Source organism: Notechis scutatus, chromosome 5 (assembly GCF_049901735.1).
Source record: "Notechis scutatus isolate UNSWTSFEM ecotype Mainland chromosome 5, rNotScu1.2, whole genome shotgun sequence".
Taxonomy (NCBI): domain Eukaryota; kingdom Metazoa; phylum Chordata; class Lepidosauria; order Squamata; family Elapidae; genus Notechis; species Notechis scutatus.
In genome coordinates, this window is record NC_142013.1 from 51,097,977 (window position 1) to 51,117,381 (window position 19,405).

The 19,405-nt window shown below is 37.2% G+C and overlaps 1 protein-coding gene across 6 annotated transcripts in view; it reads right to left on the reverse strand.

The window, feature by feature from the left end:
* SCAF4 (SR-related CTD associated factor 4) overlaps positions 1-19,405 on the reverse strand; it is a 59,346-nt gene that overhangs the window by 22,801 nt on the left and 17,140 nt on the right. For 4 of the 6 annotated variants that reach the window (XM_026664156.2, XM_026664154.2, XM_087966691.1 and 1 more), the window contains exons 3-15: positions 19,095-19,139; positions 17,812-17,973; positions 15,501-15,636; positions 14,286-14,422; positions 13,210-13,386; positions 12,297-12,397; positions 11,780-11,888; positions 11,477-11,644; positions 9,414-9,493; positions 5,362-5,552; positions 4,042-4,142; positions 3,226-3,339; positions 2,456-2,612 (exon numbers count right to left, since the gene is read on the reverse strand). In XM_026664156.2, coding sequence (XP_026519941.1) covers positions 2,456-2,612; positions 3,226-3,339; positions 4,042-4,142; positions 5,362-5,552; positions 9,414-9,493; positions 11,477-11,644; positions 11,780-11,888; positions 12,297-12,397; positions 13,210-13,386; positions 14,286-14,422; positions 15,501-15,636; positions 17,812-17,973; positions 19,095-19,139 — 1,678 coding nt within the window. The remainder of the gene's footprint in view (positions 1-2,455; positions 2,613-3,225; positions 3,340-4,041; positions 4,143-5,361; positions 5,553-9,413; positions 9,494-11,476; positions 11,645-11,779; positions 11,889-12,296; positions 12,398-13,209; positions 13,387-14,285; positions 14,423-15,500; positions 15,637-17,811; positions 17,974-19,094; positions 19,140-19,405) is intronic. The other 2 variants (XM_026664155.2, XM_087966690.1) reach the window with 1 other exon arrangement.

Below are 19,405 nucleotides of genomic sequence, written 5' to 3' on the forward strand. Positions count from 1 at the left end.
GACCCACATATAAAATGTTCATAATATATTCAATTTAGTTTATAATCATATGGCTCTCTTAAATGAATGTTATCTATTTTTCTATATATATTGTAAAGTTTAGCTTTATTCATTCTATTTAGATCCTGCTTATTATTGTCTGAATTTGTATTGTCCTCAGTATTCAGCATTCACAATAGACACAGCCCTAAAACAGGTATAAAATTTAATGAGAATTGTTGTATCGTATCTAGGATATGCCAAACTTGCATAATTCATAATATAGCACTTGAAAAGTAAGATATATAACCTGAAATTTGAGACTGCTGTGCAATATGGGATTGCTTCTTGGTCATCAACTATAAATTGAAATATTCAATTATACTGAACTTGTTTACAAAACTATGTTTGCGGTATACCCGATATAACTGTTTCTAAAAGGGCCAAATCCATGCCTTGGATACATCAAAGATTGTGCATGATTTGGCTACATACGGATAAATTTCTGTTTGTGAAAAATGTAGCCAATTGGGTACAATATTGGAACTACCTTTCAATGGCAACTTTGTTGGCTGCTATTTTAGCAGGCAAATTTAAGATGGTAATTTTACACTTTCTGTCCTGACGTTCTGAAGAACCTGTTCCAGCTATTTGAGATCTTCAAAGGAAATTCTTTTAAAATATTCCTGCTTTCAACTCCTTTATATGGCCTAATGGACAACTAATGTTGCTTTCAAGGTAAGTAAAAAGCTCTCCTGGGAGCAAACCAACTCTCTTTGGTTTTAAAAAAAAAAGGCATTAAGGGGCCACATTTGCAACCAAGCCTTTTGCATTCTTTACAGAATGATGTTACCATTTGACAGTATAACTTCCATAGTAATTAATGTTTTAACTTTATAATTGGGTCCAGAGTCATTCTGTGAGATGGGCAGTTTGTACATTTGATGTTTCAATATAAATCAATATATTAAAGTTTTACAAATGGTATTTCAACTTCATTGCATTTTAACTGAAAATGTGTTTTCAAAACTCATTATGACTGAGCCTCTTTCATATTGTAATACTGTTATGTTTTGTATTTATTTTCATCAGCTTAGACGACTATAACCAAGAGAAGCAGTTTTGCTACGTATTCCAATCTCATAGAATCATACAGTTGAAATGGTTATTTAAACTGTCAAGTCTAATTCTTTGTTTATAGGACTCCAGCATCCCTGGCACATGGTTAACTCTCTGTCTGAATACACTTAATGAAAAAAAACTCTCCCCTCCCCTTAGTAATCCATTCAACTTCCACTCTGCTCTTTCCAAAAGAAATATTTTTTTCCTAACATTCAGTCAGACACTTCCTTCTTGTAGTTTGGATCCATCAGTTACTGGCATCATAACATGACTTCTTCTCTGAAGAATTGAAAAGGACTACATTATCCCTCCTTCCAAGTCTTTTCATAAGACTTAACTTCTAATTCCCAATTACCTTTATTGTGCTTTTTCTGAACCTATTCTAATATATCCAAATCCTTAAAGTGTAAGCTTAAGACTGTGTACAATAGTGAACTGTATTTTCTTCTCTTGAAGGGTTTCAGACATTTACAATCACGTACTGTATTTTTTGGAGTATAAGACGCTCTCAAGTATAAGACACACCTAGCTTTTGAGGAGAAACACAAGGGAAAAAATCTGCCTCTGTCTCCCAGCAATTTACCTCCTTGCAGCAAACAGCCTAGTCAGCTTCAGCACAGCCTGATTAGCACAAGCAGCTGGTTGTCGGTTGGATCGCCTCCCGACGATCAGCTATTTCAAGCTGCAGGGATTGACATTGTCTATTGCTGCCTCCACGCACCCCATTTTTGGTCTCTGCATTTCATCTTTTTTCTCCGCGCAGCCCATTTTAGGCCTCCGCACACATTTTCAGCCCGTTCCGATCCCCGCTGCCCAGAACATGCCAAAAACAGGGTACACAAAGGCCAAAAACAAGGCATGTAGAGGCTGAAAATGGGATGAGGCCGAAAATGGGGCACCCAGAGGCAATGACAATCTCTGCACCCTGAAACAGCTGATTGTCGGGAGGCCAATCCAACTGACGATCCGCTGTTTATGCTAATCAGGCTGTGCTGAAGGTGACCAGGCTGTTTGCCCCAAGGAGGCAAATTGCTGGGAGGCAGAGGCTGAAGGGTGGGTGGGCAGGGTTTTGGCAACATTCGATGTATAAGATGCAAAGGCATTTCCACCCGCTTTTTTTGGGGGGGGGGTGCGTCTTATACACCGAAAAATACAGTAACTACTTCCAGCCTTATATCCATGCTAAGCGGTTTTATCTCAAAACTTCATTTTTTTCCTTAAAAGCTACTTTTTGTTGGTAACATCTTATTCTACCCCTGAATAGCTGAAACTGTGTTTTTTAATTGATTAAAATATTTTATGCATAAATATTTTAATTTAAAACTTCTATTTAAACATAAATTTATTTTCTTACCTGGACTAAGTGTATCATTGTCCAGCATTCCTCCTTCACAAAAGCTTTCCAAATCTTCAGGTTTAACTTTACCCCATGGTATGTAGGTAACACCTAATTCTACATCCCAATACTGCTTATAGTCTGGCTTAATTCCTTTATTTAAAGCCCAAGCAATCTGAAGGAAAAAAGCACACTTGTCAGACAAGAAGTTTTACTATTAAGATGATAATTAATTATATTCATTCAGTTCAATATAATCATACAATCAGGTAGGTAATGAACTGTTCAATCACAATTAAAACTATGCAGAAATCACATATATTTATTTCATATCTCTTGCTGATTGTAGTTGTTCAGCTGACTCCACCATGAGTTATTTCTCTTTTAATTTTTTTTAGTTATTTATAGTAATATGTAAAAAAAAACATACAGTTGGGCTCTTATCCTCAAACTAAAGGGGGAGGAAGTGAAATATTGTTTTAAAATTATCAAATGCCAATTAAATTGTTTGAAGTGTTGTGTCAAACACAATAAATCTGAAAAGCTAAAACAGTTGAACCACCCCTACAACCAACATTAAACTACAAATAACTAGGATGTATTTTCCTACTCTTCAATCCTATAAATATGAACACAAGTGAGCCCAATTATGCTAATTTATCTCAACACTTATAGGTGACATCCACATTCTATGTTATAATCTTATACGTACTGAATTACTGTTCTTGTAGGAAAATCAATCAAACAATCAAAATATTCTTTTAAGGATAGGAAAAATATAAACATACCTTTATAGATTTCTGATTGACTTTAAAGTTACCACGACTCAGTTTCTGCAGGGCACGGTTTGCATCTTGTCTCTGTACCATTACAATATAAGCACATCCTCTTGGGGGGATCATCTATTTTCAACAAAGAAATATTAAATTACTTTACAAGAATAATAATGTATGTTATTTAAAATGTATTGTGTACCTGTTATTATTATTAATAATGGGGCCAGTTTGGTTTGCTGTAGTGATTAAGGCATCAGGCTAAAAATCAAATAACCGTGAATTTAGTCCTTCCTTAGGCATGAAGCCAACTTGGTAATATTGGGCCAGCCAGTAAGTCCTAGGAAAAAGGCAATGGCAAGCCACTTTGAAAATCTTCCCAAGAAAATTGTAGAAATTTATCCAGGTAGTTTCCAGGAATCTAGATTGACTCAAGGGCACCAAATAATAAATAACTAACTAAATTAAACTATAACTTAAGCCAAAAGTCAAGGGAATTATATTCTAGAAGCTATAAAACTGAATGTTACTTATTTGCTTATTGTACCCTACGACTATTATTAAGTGTTGTACCTTACGATTCTTGACTCTTGACGAATGTATCTTTTCTTTTATGTACACTGAGAGCACTTGCACCAAGACAAATTCCTTGTGTGTTCAATCACACTTGGCCACTAAAGAATTCTATTCTATTTTATTTTTCATATTTTTGTTTTTACTATTTTATTTTTCATATTTTTGTACTAGTAATACAGTCATGTGTTGCAGGAAAGTCTAAAGTTTCAAATGAAATGTTAACTTGCTGTTATTTTTTTTGAGACTGACACTCACATTTATAGATTCAATTAGACCAAACTCTTCTAGGAGACCTCCAACATCCTGTTGTGTTGTTCGTTTGTCCAGTTGTCCTACCCAAAGAGTTGTACTGCAAACTAAGAGAGAAATATATTTGAATGGACTTAAATATTAAAATGAACATTATTTCAACTATATAAAAATCTTTACTAAATCTAAATCACAAAACTGTTATAGCAATTTTGTTAAAAGTTATGATTAAATAGATAAAAATACAAAGAAAAACAATAAAGAAAAAATGAATAGAAACAGAATCAGAAAGAATAACATCAAAGTAAAGAAAAAATGAAATGACTTCCTTCTATATTACAATAAGTATAAATAATTTTAGTATCTTATCCTTCTTAATCTTTTTTCTCTTAAAATACAAAAAATAATATATCCTTCTCATATCCATCTCTTATTTATAAACAAATGCTTAAAGCCTCGTTGTTTCAGGCCTGATCAGCAAAAGTCCATTAAGGGTTGCAAGGCACTTCTGCTTTGAGCATGGTGGCTGGGCAAAATGTTGGTGCAGGAAATTGGAACAGAAGGCAGCTGGGTAAGCTGCATAATTCTGGGGCTGGGTGAAGGGGAGCCAAAAGGGTGGGAGATGGGGGTGGAGATGGACAAGCGGAGGGAGCTGAAGCGCCCATGGCTATAAAATGCAGGCTGTCTGCCAGGTCTCCAAATTTGGATCTGACTGCAGGGCCTCTGCAACAGCAACATTTGAAATGGAGCTGAATGAATGTAAGTTGAGGAATATCTCTATCCATCAGTACTCTGGACAGCTATTCCTCATGAGGGGACCACAGGAGAACAGTGTCCCCTGGGTTTGAGCACCAGGAGATAAAGGGAACAGCCATCATGCTTACAGCTGTGGCAGAACCTTTTAAAGGACAGTAGGTTCATTAACCTCATTTTCAATTTCAGAATTTATTTATTTGCTACTTTAAAGCTATCAAATGTCTTCAGAAGTCTAAAAAGCAACCTGTTGAATTTAAGTTCATTCAACACATACCAAAAAAATAACAATAAGCTTAAGAATTTAAAGAGTTAGAAATAAGTATAATATTTTGATTCAAGAAAGTTATAAACAAATTAATGGTTCAGATAAATATGAAATATTCAGACTCGTACTGTAAGACTTTGGAAATAATTATAGACTTTCATGGGAAAACAATTATTCTGTCTATCCTAAGTGATAACATAGTTGAGACTATGATTTCAGGCAGAAAAGGAAAAGTGAAGAGTGAAAAATTACATTCTATTGTTAACCAAAATCCTTAATAAAAAATATTTAAAAAAAATACTCACCACTAACTGTTTCTGGTTTGACTGGAGGAAGGCCTTTTACTCTGCGTTCTCGCTCTCTCTCCCTCTCACGTCTTTCCTGGGACCGTGACCTAGGAGAATGACGTCGCTTGTCCCGTGATCGAGAACGAGAACGACGATGGCGTGATCTTCGAGTTCGAGAACCAGATCGTGATCTTCTTCTCTTGGGTGATCTAGTATAAAAAAGAAATGCATGCAGTAATCTGGATACCGAGAGGGTTCGTTCCTATCTTTTCTGTTTGTACAGCTGATTTTGGTCATTCACTCTGTATTTATTTTAAATATGCCAAAAGGAAAATGACATTTCAAAAATAGGCCATTCTACATGTATAGATGAATAGGGGAATTTTAAAAAATATCATGTTTTCCCCCAGTTCTGTTAAGGATATCCAACAATGCAGAAAAAATATTGGACAAATAACTGTAGATTACTGTTTAAGAGTGCTGGTAATTCTCCATCAGACTCCAAGACAGCTGAAATTATCAAATAATAAAGTGTATAAATTGGAAACTATTAACAGCCATCTGTTTTTTTTATCCTTTCCTCACTTTAGTCTTTTCCCCACTTCTTTAATAGACATTTATTAAAGAATAAACCTTTTGTTTCCCTTTTTTTTCTGTATTCATATAATGGTAAGAATATTAATAATCACCATGATTTGTTTCATTTATGTAAGAGGTAACAGAAAAAGTCTATAATGCTCAAAAACTGCTGATTAGGGATTTAGCAATTTTATTTTTATCACATTACTATTGGTAGTCCTCACTTAACTATTGTTAAAGGGAAAGGTGCAACACACCCACATTCATATGATCGCAATCTGAGTAGTTGGCAACCTGTTCCCAATTACAATTGGTTGTCAAGCACCAATTGTCAATCATGTGATCACCCTCTGCAATCTTCTTTGACTGCTTCCCCAGATAGTCAAAGGGAACGTTGTAAGCTGCCGCTGCTTGCCAACAGCACTCTCTCATCTCTGGGGGCTTCCTAAAAGAGCTTTCTGATGAAGGATTTCTGAAGTTGAACTCCGATCAAGCTCAGAGCTAAACTCTCTCGTCTCTCTGTGCCTACAGAACTCACAGGCACAGAAGGATTTTCAATGCATTTGCTTAACAACTTATGAGCTCATTTAATGACTGCAACCAGGAGTGCTAGGATCTTTGTCATTGTGCTGTCACATGATGCCTTACTTAACTACCATTTCATTCAACAACTGAGATTTTATCACAATTGTTAGATACCTATATTATTTTTTCCCTCACTTTTGGATATAATCTGTGTATGGTATCAATGAATATAACATGCACCTTTTTTGTTGTTCATGGTTTTCTATATTAATAACATCAATAGCAACGTCCTTTGTAATTTGGAATATTAAAGGATTAGGATCTCCTGCTAAATGTAGATAAATCTTAACTAAGTAGAAAAAGATAGGAACCAAAAAAATCTGTAGGCACAATATCAGTTTTTTCTGTGAGATCACAAATATATCAAGAATTAATGGTGGGATTTTCATGGACTCAGATGGCTTTTGGATCAACAGCCATTCTCCATCTTTCTCATTCAATCTCATCATATTTTTCTTCACTCACACCCTTCAAATTTCACACTGCCCAGCCTGCCTTAGGCAGACATGAAGCTGATGCTATTGTACCCCAAACCATTGATGGTCTCTCCCAGCAGCTTTATGTAAATGTTAAAATATTTATCTTAAGCTCTTATTATTTGTTATACATGATCCAGATATCACTCCTGCTTTTGGGGGCTCCAAGGTTTTGGAGAAATTACTTGTGGATCCTAAACCAATAAATCTTTTTAGCTGAAGAAACTTCATGAAATGGATCCTACTTATTTATGTAACTTTTAAAGTAAGTAATTTGAATGTACTGTCCTAATTCATTTATAGAAGCTTAACATAAAAACTTTTCTATTACTTTAAAATGAGGTTTGTACTACAAAAAGTTTTACTTCCTGTGAGCTGATAGCTCAGAAAATGCTTGTTACAATCTTGCTGTTGGAGATATATCTCAAAGGATGGAACACTAACTCTTATGGTGTGGCTTTACCTTAATCATGGTCATTAGTATGACTCCAGATCAATTATTGAAATGTTAAGGATACCTAGTGGAAGGGATAGAATTACCAGGCATGCTGATTACTTAAAAATCATTATACAAGGAGAAATCTATATCTAATTGACAAGAATGGGTTTTTGATTTATGAATTAGTCTTATTTTTAAAAAGAAAAAAAGATGACCTTTAAGCAATAAAATGAAAATGTTAGGGGTTATTTCTTGTAACAACTTCTATGCCTTTTTATTGCTAGGGTCATACATTTTGTGATTTTTATATGCTTAATGCTGTCCTATGCATTTGCATTTTTAATACCGTGTTTCTCCAACAATACGGCCTCCACCAATAGGAAGGCCCAGCATGTTTTTTGGGCATAAAATCAAATTAAGCCCCTCCCCCCAAATTTAGGCCTATCTTAAAATATGCAAAATAAGGGGGAAGGGCGGGAGACTTGCCGTTAGGAGCGCCTGGTGGGCAGGAATTCCTCGCCACCAGCCGCTCCTAACGGGCGATCATGGCGAAGCGCGGGGAGCTCCCTACTCCCACCAAACACCTTTGCTGCAGACACCTTTGGCACCCGCCGCTGTTGCTTTCCCTTCTGCCCATTCCGCCACCACGTTTGGAGCTGGCGCTTCCGTGTTTGGAGTGCCGCCGCCATTTGGAGCTCCAAACGCGGAAGTGGCAGCTCCAAACATGACGGCGGGCGATCTTTTTATTTTGGTCCGCGCGAAGTTCAGAGCGAGCAAGAGAGGGAGACTGCGATGCCTCCATCTGAGATGGCAACCTCACTAGTGGATCACAACGTGGCTGGAAGCCCGAATCGGCGGGATACGATGGCAATCTTTTTGGAGCGAGAGGAAAGGGAGAGAAGAGTTGCGAGGCGTAATTTGCAGGAGGAAGTGGGTGTACCCCACAGCAGGGAGCCCAAGGAAGAAGGGCTGGTAGGCAACGGAGAGCGTCCCGTAGCTCCGGAAGCAGCCTAGAGACGCGCCTGGGAAGAGGCGCAGATGCTGCCTTGTAGTCCCCAAACCAACTCCAAACGCGAACGTGTTCCAAACACGAAGCCGGTCGCTAAAGAGCCAGAAAGCAGCAAGGGCCCAGGTGGAAAGGACAGGGTCACGATCCCACGGAGATGCCCAGAGAGCGGAGCGCACATAACTAAAGGCGGCGCACGCAGTTGGTTTGGGGACTACAAGGCAGCATCTGCGCCTCTTCCCGAGCGCGTCTCTAGGCTGCTTCCGAGCTACGGGACGCTCTCCGTTGCCTACCGCCCTTCTTCCTTGGGCTCCCTGCCGTGGGGTACACCCACTTCCTCCTGCAAATTACGCCTCCAACTCTTCTCTCCCCAAAAGATTGTCATCGTATCCCCCGATTCGGGCTTCCAGCCACGTTGTGATCCACTAGTGAGGTTGCCATCTCAGATGGAGGCATCGCAGTCTCCCTCTCTTGCTCGCTCTGAACTTCGCACGGACCAAAATAAAAGATCGCCCGCCGTCATGTTTGGAGCTGCCACTTCCGCGTTTGGAGCTCCAAATGGCGGCGGCACTCCAAACACAGAAGCGCCAGCTCCAAACGTGGTGGCGGAATGGGCAGAAGGGAAAACAACAGCGGCGGGTGCCAAAGGTGTCTGCAGCAAAGGTGGGAGTAGGGAGCTCTCTGCGCTTCGCCATGATCACCCGTTAGGAGCGGCTGTTGGCAAGGATGCAAGGGGGGGGGAATTAAGTCACCCCCCCGAAAAGACGGCCTAGCCGTTTTTTCGGGGCTCAAAAAAAAATAAGGCCCGGCCTTATTATGTGAGAAACACGGTACTACTTTCCACAATCGTTTTTACGAATTATTTAAAAATTACTCTCCCTTCCATTTAAACCTGGGTTATAAAAACTAAAGCTTAGCCTTCTGTAGTACATCAGTTATGTCCATTCACTTATTTAAAATACTATTTATTATAAAGCATTCTTACCTCGATGCTGATCTAGATCTCGACTTTCTGTTCTCATGCCTTTTGCCTTCCTGAGTTGGATGTTGATCCACTTCCAGTTCCTTAAACAATCAGCAAGGATTTATGATCAGTGGTACTCTTTTCTGATCAGTATCAACTTTAAAACTAGAGTTACTTTTTGAATTACAGAAGTTTTCATCTCTGTTCCTCTAGTTATGTTGAATATACAAACACACGCGTACAGCAAACCTAAAGTGTAATCATGTTAGAGTCACAAAGCTACATATGATTTATATTAAAAACGTTTTAGTGGTAGAATGTCCATGGAGATGCTCAGTCATCCAAGTAATGATTGTCTCAAAAGTGCTTTTTCAAGAGGCAACTGGACTTTCTGGTTTTTCCTTGAAGACATTTCGCTTCTCATCCAAGAAGCTTCTTCAGCTTTGACCGGATGATGGGGAATGGGAGGATTTATACTCCTTGCAGACAGCTGGTCATTTGCATTCTTTTAGAGAGTCATTGAGAACCTGGAGGTGTTGTCAGGGTCACCTGAGTAGTGCAAATGGGTGTGGAGCCTTCTTGGAACTGTTGAAAGGACTGTGCTGTAGACTGAAAATAGATGATGTCATATCCCTCCCCCTTTGTTGAGAGGGGGTTGTTCGAGTTTGATATAGATGGCCTCTTTGACCCCCATCCCCACCTTCCTCTCTGTCCAAAATGTGGACTTTGCTGTCTTCAAAAAAGTGGCCTTTGTCTTTTAAATGCAGATGTTAGTAGTAGAATTAATACATGGGGGAATAAATTCCATTGAGCTCCTTGGAATTTCTTAGTAAGAATGCATAGGATTATGAATAGCAAATAAAAATTAGTAAAAAGTTATAAATAAAACATTTTCTCATAAATACTCTAATACCAGTAGTTGAATAAAAGATAAGCTTAACATTGATGGTCCTTATACAGTATAATTTGAACACATTTGTGTAATTATACCTGAAATAATTATAATTTTATTTCTAAGTTACTTGATCATTGTAACAAGTTTTTCAATTTATTTTATTTTACTTCACAAGTTTTACAAAAACATATATACAAAAATAAAAAGAAGAAAAAACAGAAGAAAAAATACATAGGACATCAATAAATAATAAACTAAAGAAAGAAAAAGAAAGAAAAACAAAATATAAAAAATAAAGTCTATTTCATCTTCGGAACATCTTTTTTTTCTTTAATTATAAAAATGTTATCTGACCAATTGTACAAGATAGAATTTTATATTCAATGCACTGAAAATGACATTGACATAAAGTGATTTCTGCTTTCACTTCTATCAATCAAAGTTGTACAAATGTATAAGATACATGTATTTATTCTGATTTTTTACCTTAATACTTTATAACCAGAATAAAATTGCTTACTATTTCTCTTCCATCTTAATTTACTGGTGATCCAGATTTCATTAAAGAACTGATCTATGATCAAAGCACATACTGATTTAGAATGGCCTTCCCATTCTAGATCTTCAGAATTTGCAAGCAGTTTGATTATCAGAGGGAAGGTCATCCTCTTTATTACATTCTTCTGCAATTTCAAATCACTAGCATTGAATCTCATTTGAAAAATCAATGCATATAATTTTGGTGGCGACAGGCGGTGGCAATTGCTACCACCTGGAATGGGCTGAAAAGGGGACATGGGGAGGCCAAAAATGGGACACACAGAGGCAATAATGGGCGGCGGCAATGGGTGGCAGCAATGGGTGGCAGCAATCCCTGCAGCCTGGATCAGCTGACTGATAGGCTGATCCAACCGCCAATCAGCTGCTCGTGCTAAATCAGGCTGCGTTGAAGCTGACCAGGCTGTTTTCTGCAAGGAGGAAAACTGCTGGGAGGCAGAGGCAGATTTTTTTTTCTTGTTTTCCTCCCCAAAAGCTAGGTGCGTCTTATAGTCCAGAGCAACTTATACTATGAAAAATATGGTAATAAATGAAATATGCTGTAACAGAATCTGGTGAGCAGTAAAGTAGCATTTTCCTGAAACAATATACAGCATTATGCCTAAAATATTGGGTATAAATAGCTCTTTACCTGTTGATGTGCTTTCTGTAAATGTGATTCACTTTGTGCTGGAAAAGAAGACTGAAAAGGCTGCTGCACCTGAGGTGGAGCCTGTATAACTTGTTGACCTATAGGAGTAAACTGTGGTGTAGGCAGAAGTCCATAGCTAGGCATCTGTCCATTTGGAGGGAGGGGGACCTTGTATAAGAAGAATGCAGAGGTAAGCAGTAGAAGAATGACATGTAAGCATTATCTGAATAGCGTTTCCTAGAAAGCAAATGCTCTCAATTTTGAAAAAAATAAGAATTAATCTAATGGAAATGTTTCCATTACCTGGTGAAGCATTGCATCCTGTTGCATTCCCAGCATTCTCTGCTGAAACTGATCCATATTTGGAAGCTGAGGATAAACTGGTTGTTGTAAGCCTTCACCTGGAAATCCACTAAGGTATTAAAAAAAAAAAAATTCAACAGGATTTCAATAATGCAGTATGTCATATAGTTGATTTAAAACACCATCAATGTTCCCTTCCCATGAGATCAGTTTTCAACTGACTGCATATTTCCCCTGTCCATTTTAACTGTAATTTCCATTTTGCTCTTCTCCATCTGTCATTTTTTTTGGTCAAAAATAAGATTGTGAATTTGCATTTCAGTTAAGACAATAAATATTCAATTAGAACTGAATAATTTTTCAACAAACTAATATACATACCAAAATATTATAGTATAAAGTACGAATAAAAATTCCTAATAGTTATACAAATCACATATGAACTTTACATTTCTAATCTCCTTGATGTTAACATCGGTTGTCAAAACAAATCAAAACAAAACAAAACAAAACTTACAATGTTGGTTGAGAGAGTGAAGGAGAAGGTGTGGCCTCTTCTTTTTTTGTATCCTCTACTGCTTCTGGTTCATCATCATAGTCAAAGCGATCCAACAGCTTCTGAAAAATATTATATTGAGCCAACTATTTTCTTCCATAATAATAGAACAATAAATCAAACATGTTACTGATGATATAAGTTTTTGTAAGTATTTTCCAGATGTACAATTAAGGAAGTACCCTCTATCCTCAAACTATATGGGGTTTTGAGGTTGGCCCCATAAAACCCAGTTATACCAGTCTTGTCCCCTTGCCTCCTCAATCTTAAAAAAATGATTAATATTAGACGAGCAAAGCTAAAATATTCAGTTGAAATTGAAAATCCAATTAAGTAGTACTAAAGTACTAAAATCTAACCTAGCCATTAAACCTGCCAGAACTAGCTTTAATTCTCTACTTTTTCCAGACATTTCAACGATTTTAAGAAGAGCAATGTTATCTAGGCCAAAGGTCAGATAAAGTACAAACCAGAGCTAAATCATGGTTTGTATCACCTCAAATATTAATCAGTAGCAACTGCTAATCTACATCATGACTGCTATATGCACACCTGGAATTAATGCAATAAGCAGGTTAAGACTCACTTTTTAAAAAATGAACCACAGGACTGTATTATTGTTTCAGAGAGAGCAACAATTTCCCATATAGCCAAGATAAACTAAAAATCTATAAGGCTCCACAGATATCCCAACATTATGGTTTACCAAAAGACAGAAATGGAAGATGGAATTTTTTGCATGCATATGAAAGAAGGAAATGCAAGGAGATGCCTTCAGGCTTGTTCTTCACAGCACTAAACTACAGTTTGTCATGGATTTCTCTTGAAACAAGATATTTGGGTAATTCCTTTTCAAGTAGAAGAAAAATACTACCTTATCAAAAGATGTTTTTTGTTCTGGTATTTGGAAATCATGCTTTTGCTCTGATGGTTGTGTTGTCGTGGTCTGCAGCTGAGCTGTGATAGCTTGAACCTGAGCCATTACATTATTATCTATTACTGGAGACTGAGGTTTAGGAGGTTGCTGAAAAGTCTGGAGAATCTGTTGGAGCTATCAGATTAAAATTGCAACTGTTAATATAATTTAAGGATAGGGATAGCAGAGACATTGTTCAGGCACTATAAAATTTGGAGCACTTCCAATGTGAACGGAACTAATATAGTATTCTCTCCTGCCTGAGAATTACAATTTCCTAAAACAGCTCCTCTGCTTCTCATTATTGGGAACTGTCTCTTATGTAAAAAATAGAGAAGGGCTCTTTGGCTACCCCAAATGTAAAAATGTAAGAAGATCCAGTACTACCTGTGGTTTTATTTCAAAAGTATTTAAGACCTGGCTTTTTATCTACACTTTTATTTGAAAACAAATTAAAGCTTTTTCAACGTGAACTATATATTGCCACTTATTTAATTTCTTTAATTGTTTATTGGTTGAATTCCTCTCTGAGATCTATGAATATTGAGCAAGCCAAACATAATTGAATAAAATGAACTGTATTTCAATTACTTTTTACCTCCAGTCATGATTTTACTTACTATAGTAAAAGACAGTTGATCTTGTGACTATGCATCTACCTTGCAGACTACAACATGGTGTAAAAATTAGAATAGACACAATACCATTCTGGCATGGAAACACTGCAACATACCATGATTGCTTTTAGAGGAATGCAATGGCAGTGGGAATGGACTGCTATTGGGAAAATGAAAAATACAGTTCCCTGCATGGCTAGAACATTTGATATTCTCCTCAGAGAGCAAGCATAGATAAACTGCATGGCTAAATATATTTTTCCTCATATGCCAATATGTATTACAGCAGAAAACCGGATTTAACTTTTTATCAATCACAAATTTCCATGATAGTTTTAAAGATGTATTACTGAAGATATAATTTGCCTTAAATAATATTTTCTTTAAAAAGTTTTTTTAAAATAATCTCTTGCTTACCTGCTGTCCTTGTGTTGTTTGAAATAACTGAGCAACTGCAGCAAATGCATCAGAACTGGGCAGTTGTGGCACAGCAGGTACTGAATTAGCACCAACCTGTGGTGGCTCAGATGGAATTGTAGCAGATTGTGGTGAACCTATAGAATATATTTAAATATTTAAATCTTAAACACAATTGAAGATGTGCTCCCAAATATAAACCACTTTATACTTTGTTATTCTAAAATGATCAAATTCTGGTTCTTCTACAGTATGATCCAAAAGTAGTTTTAACCTCCTGCAGCAGGTTTCTCTAAATTGAATATGTCCTCTATATATGTCTAACAACCATGAATAGATTCTGCATTCTCCCAATACAATCTGTAAAATCTGTATTCTATTTAAAGATCTTATAATGTATTAGCATCACATCATAACACAAGACTAATCATTGCAGATGGCATTCTAATAACTTATTTTAGGCAAATTTATTTAGAACACAGGAGGTAATAATATTGAAGATAAATCAAAGAAAAAGAATATGATGGCGTGATTGGTTTTTTTAAATGTAGCAAATTATAGGTTAGATAGAACAATTATTATGACTGGGATTACTAGATTATATATCTTGCCCATTTAGTAGCTGTTTGTTATTTTTTAAAACATGAAATTTCTGCTTGAATCATTTATTGTGACATACAACTTTATCCACATTTTTATAAAATTCTCCTAAGCATAATATTTAAACCAAAATAATTTCCATCAAGAACATATCTTTCATATCCATCAGGGCAATTTAATTCTAATAACTTATTTTCAGGAAACTTATTTAGAACACAGGAGTTAATAATATTGAAGGTAAATCAAAGAAAAAGAATATAAAAAACCAATCTGAATAGGTCTTGAAAAACACAAAGCATACTGGAATGCTCTTCCAAGGACTCCTGCTCTTTGATATATTCATTCACATCAGCAGAATAAAACATGCATTCCTTTATAAAAAAGGAGTATTTAATCAATGACCTTATTTCAGTTCATTCTACATAGATCATAACAAAATAAGACTTCAAATAAAGCTATCAATATTTAAACTTAGGAAATTGCCTTTTATTGAGTCATACCACTGGTTCTCCTAAGATATATTAGAGTTCTCCAGGATTCCAGGCAACTTTTTGGATATGTCAAGGACTGAAACTGAGATTTTTTGGATCTAAACAGGGTGGTCCTAATTCCTACCTTCATTATTGGTGGCATCTTCTGTCACTGAGGTTGCACTGCTAGCTCCTGCTGCCATGTCCAGAAGTGGCTGAATTATTTCTATTTTAAACACACCATTTTTCTGCCATAAGTTGAGGACACGGACTATCTTACTCTGTTCAACAAGAAATTATGTCAGTATACTTTTTTAAAAAAACGTTTAATATTTTTAAGCACTACTCAGAAAATACTGTCCTTACACTTGCACACTTCACTTTCATGTACCATGAAATTGGGGCATGTTTTGAGCTTATGCACTTCCTTCCCATTATTCAAATAAATGTAGGATATTCCAATCTGAGTATCTTTTATTCTGAAAAAGGAGTAAATGCATTGAGCTGTAATACAATATCAATCTCTCATTGGAGATGCAAAAGGAAAAGTGTCATCTAATCATTTAGCCTTTATATGTGAAAAAAAGATCAGGAGAGGGCAAACTATCTAAAAGAATGAATTAGAGCATAGGTCGCCAACCTTTTGAACCTCAGGGATCACCAAACTCATTCATAATTTTAAATCCCGCGGACCACTAATATGAATCCAGTATGCCACTCGCTGAAGCGCCTGGAGTCCCACTGACACGATGGGGTCCTTCAGGGACTTAGCTTGGCTGCCTGTTTCTGCAACCTTAAATACTCAAGAGAGTCATTTGGACCCATTTCCCACAGAAAACAAAACACCAGGATCTCTCATTTCTTTCTCTCTCATCTCTCTCTGTCTTTCCTTCCCCCTCTCTCCTTCTTTTTCTTTCCCTCCCCCCCCTTTCTCCCTCTTTCTCTTTCTTTCTCTCTCTTTCCCTCCCCCTCTCTCCATCTTTTTCTTTCTCTCCCCCCTCCTTTCTTTCTGATGTCCTGAGGCTGACGAGCCACGTGCTAAAGACCAGATGGCTGGCGGGGAGGTGGGGCAACAGGGGTGATGCGGGTGGCAGATGGACTCATACGCGCGGGAGATCGCAGCATCGGAGCCCTTCCCGAGTGTACACTGGCCTGTGAGAGGGTGGGGGGAAAGGAACCTCGGAACTAGCGTTACCTCCTGCCTCCGCGTATTGAGGAGGTCAAGCGGCTGTCAGCGATGCCTTCAGGTAAAGATGTTGCAAGGGGAAGGCTCTCCCCTCTCCCCTCGGGAGCTTTTCTTCCTCCTCGCAAGGGGGAGGCTCAACCCCCTCCCTTCAGGAGCTTCTCTTCCTCCTCGCCAGAAGCACTCACATGCAAAGTGCTCACCGCTCCTCTGGCATCCGACAAGCCTCCTCCTTCCCGCTGGGTGTGAGCGCTTCTGGCAAGGAGGAAGAGGGGGTCGAGCCCCCCCTCGCAACATCTTCACCTGAGGGCATCGCTGGCAGCCGCTTCCTGCGGCTCAGAAGGTCCGTGCTCTTCCCGCTGCTGCTTGGCCTCTTTGATGGGCTGAGGCAGGAGGCAGCAGCCACAATAAGGGTTTGCTAGAGAGACTGCAGGATTGCCCCACTTCCCCGCCAGCCACCTAATCTTCAGCACGCTGAGGCCCACCAAAATTTTCTCGCGGACCACCAGTGGGCCATGGCCCACCGGTTGGCAACCACTGAGTTAGAGTAACTAGGAACAGAGACAACATCACATAAAAGTCAACACAAACTCCAACATGTCTCAAAGCCTTATTTGGAATATATTATTCTAAACTTGCCAATATCTATTTTCCAACAGAATATTTAGAAATAAGATATTTTTAATTATATAAAGTAGAACTCTGAGTTACATGACAGATAAAGGAATCCACCACCACCCTCCCAAATGTTTACTCAGGCACAGCCAGTTTACTATCATTTAGAATTTGCCACTTGATCAAGGGTTCCAGATTTTTTTTTAACTTACAAATTACATAGGCTGAGAACATTTGAAAATTTCTGTTCTAAAATCACTGATCATATCAAGTCTTATGGTAATATATTTCAAATACAATAAAATCCAAATTACCGATCTACATTAAAAAATAGAATTATGCAATAATCTGGATCCAAAAGGTAAATCTGATTCAGAATGTAAGCAGGTGCTTATATAGCAATTGTTAACAAATGCTCAAAACTTATGTCATAGTATCAATAATTGCTGTATGTCCATGCAATTCCCATGTCATTTTGTAATTCCATTAAAAAGTTATTCCAATCTTAAAGTTGTGAGGAAAAAGTGTCTCACGACAAGAGCAACATTCAACTTAAAGGCCTTATTCAAAACCAGATTGGGTCATTGGGGCTCCATCCTAGACAATGTTCATCAGGTTATAAATTAATTTCAAATAAAGCTAAAAACAACAACTATACCTTATCTTCTGATGGACAGAGATATAAATACTGGAATGTGGCAGTTATATTCTTACAGAATCTTGGCCCAAAAACATCCTTGTCTGTTCCAAATTGATGACGAGACTGGCGAACAATGGAGTCAATAACATACAGTCCAGGAACTTTATATTCAGGCTTACACTTAAAAGAAAGAAAACGTATCACCATTTCTAAATGCACAACTGAAGTTTAACATACTAACATTAATTACTAAGTGCTCATAAAATAAGTCTATTGGATAACTTGGATAACAATTTCAGGTTTGGCCAACAACTATTCCTTTCTTATGCATGAGCTTCTAGCATATCTAAGGGTTTCAGAATGATACCCAAGATCATGTTTCTATCTTTCCAATACTTTCTTCTTTCTAGTGCCTGGCTCACATTCTCAGAATGATCGTTTCCTCTTTTTTCACTACCTGCTGTCTCATTTCTCCATGGACAATGTGTTGCTTTTATTTACCTACTTTCTGGGGAACCAGTATCACCGGTTCTTTGCAATGGGCTATTATTCTCTATCTGAGTTTCTAACCTGGAGACTATAGGACCACCAGTGATGGAATTTTAAACAAAATACAAAAGTCACACATGACCAGTTGTCCCTCTCTTAAACTTTCCAGTTTAATTTCAAGTATTTTCACACTCTACCTCTTATTCTAATATCTTGCCCTTTTCTCTATTATTTTCCTTGATATGGATAGAGTCTATTTATTTTATTTATTAAATTTCTGTGCCGCCCATTTCCCCTACAAGGTGACTCTGGGCAGCTTACAAATGATATAAACATGTAAAAAATAGACAAAAGATTAAAACAAACTGACATTAAAACATTATTAAAAACTGCTAAAAGCACACCTAAAGATCCAAGAGATGGATGGGATGGGGATGAGATTTTCTTAAGGCCTCCCCTATTGCAAAGGTTACACACAGTCCTATGTGGTAAGCAGGACTGGAGGTGAGTAGAATGTCCCCATTGATGGAATCAAGATACAGGCATTTATTTGAGCAGTTTTTCCATCCATCCAAACAGAATGCTAACAGGATGAAGACTAACTATTCTATTTCAAACCTGATTAGAATTGTTAAGGGAACAGGTTTAATCTCACTCTACACTGCCAGTCTCCACAAAACCTAGGAAGTAAAATATTTCCATGATCTGTTCTCATAGCATCTCTTTCTCAGATGTTAGATGTGACAAAATGTTAATATGGAGAAAACTGCTGATTCTTTACAACTTATTTTGAGCTATGTAATTCCACTTACCTTTTTAATGAACTTCTCTACAATTTGGACTACATGTTTGTAAAGCTGAAAGGAAGAATTAAATGTGTTTTATTTGGTGTGAAATCTTTCATTCCATAAAATATTTAGAAAAATAGTATTTTATTTTTACAGGTATAAATTGCAGAACACTACAAATAATTAAAAGCAAGATGGAACTTTTTAGTAAATATTATGGAACTCTTTAAACATCAGATCAAATCTAACAAGTCTTTTAAATTAAATTTTTAAAAGAGCTTTACGCATACCATGAAGAATACATATTAAAAAGATGAATCCAAATATGCAAGGTT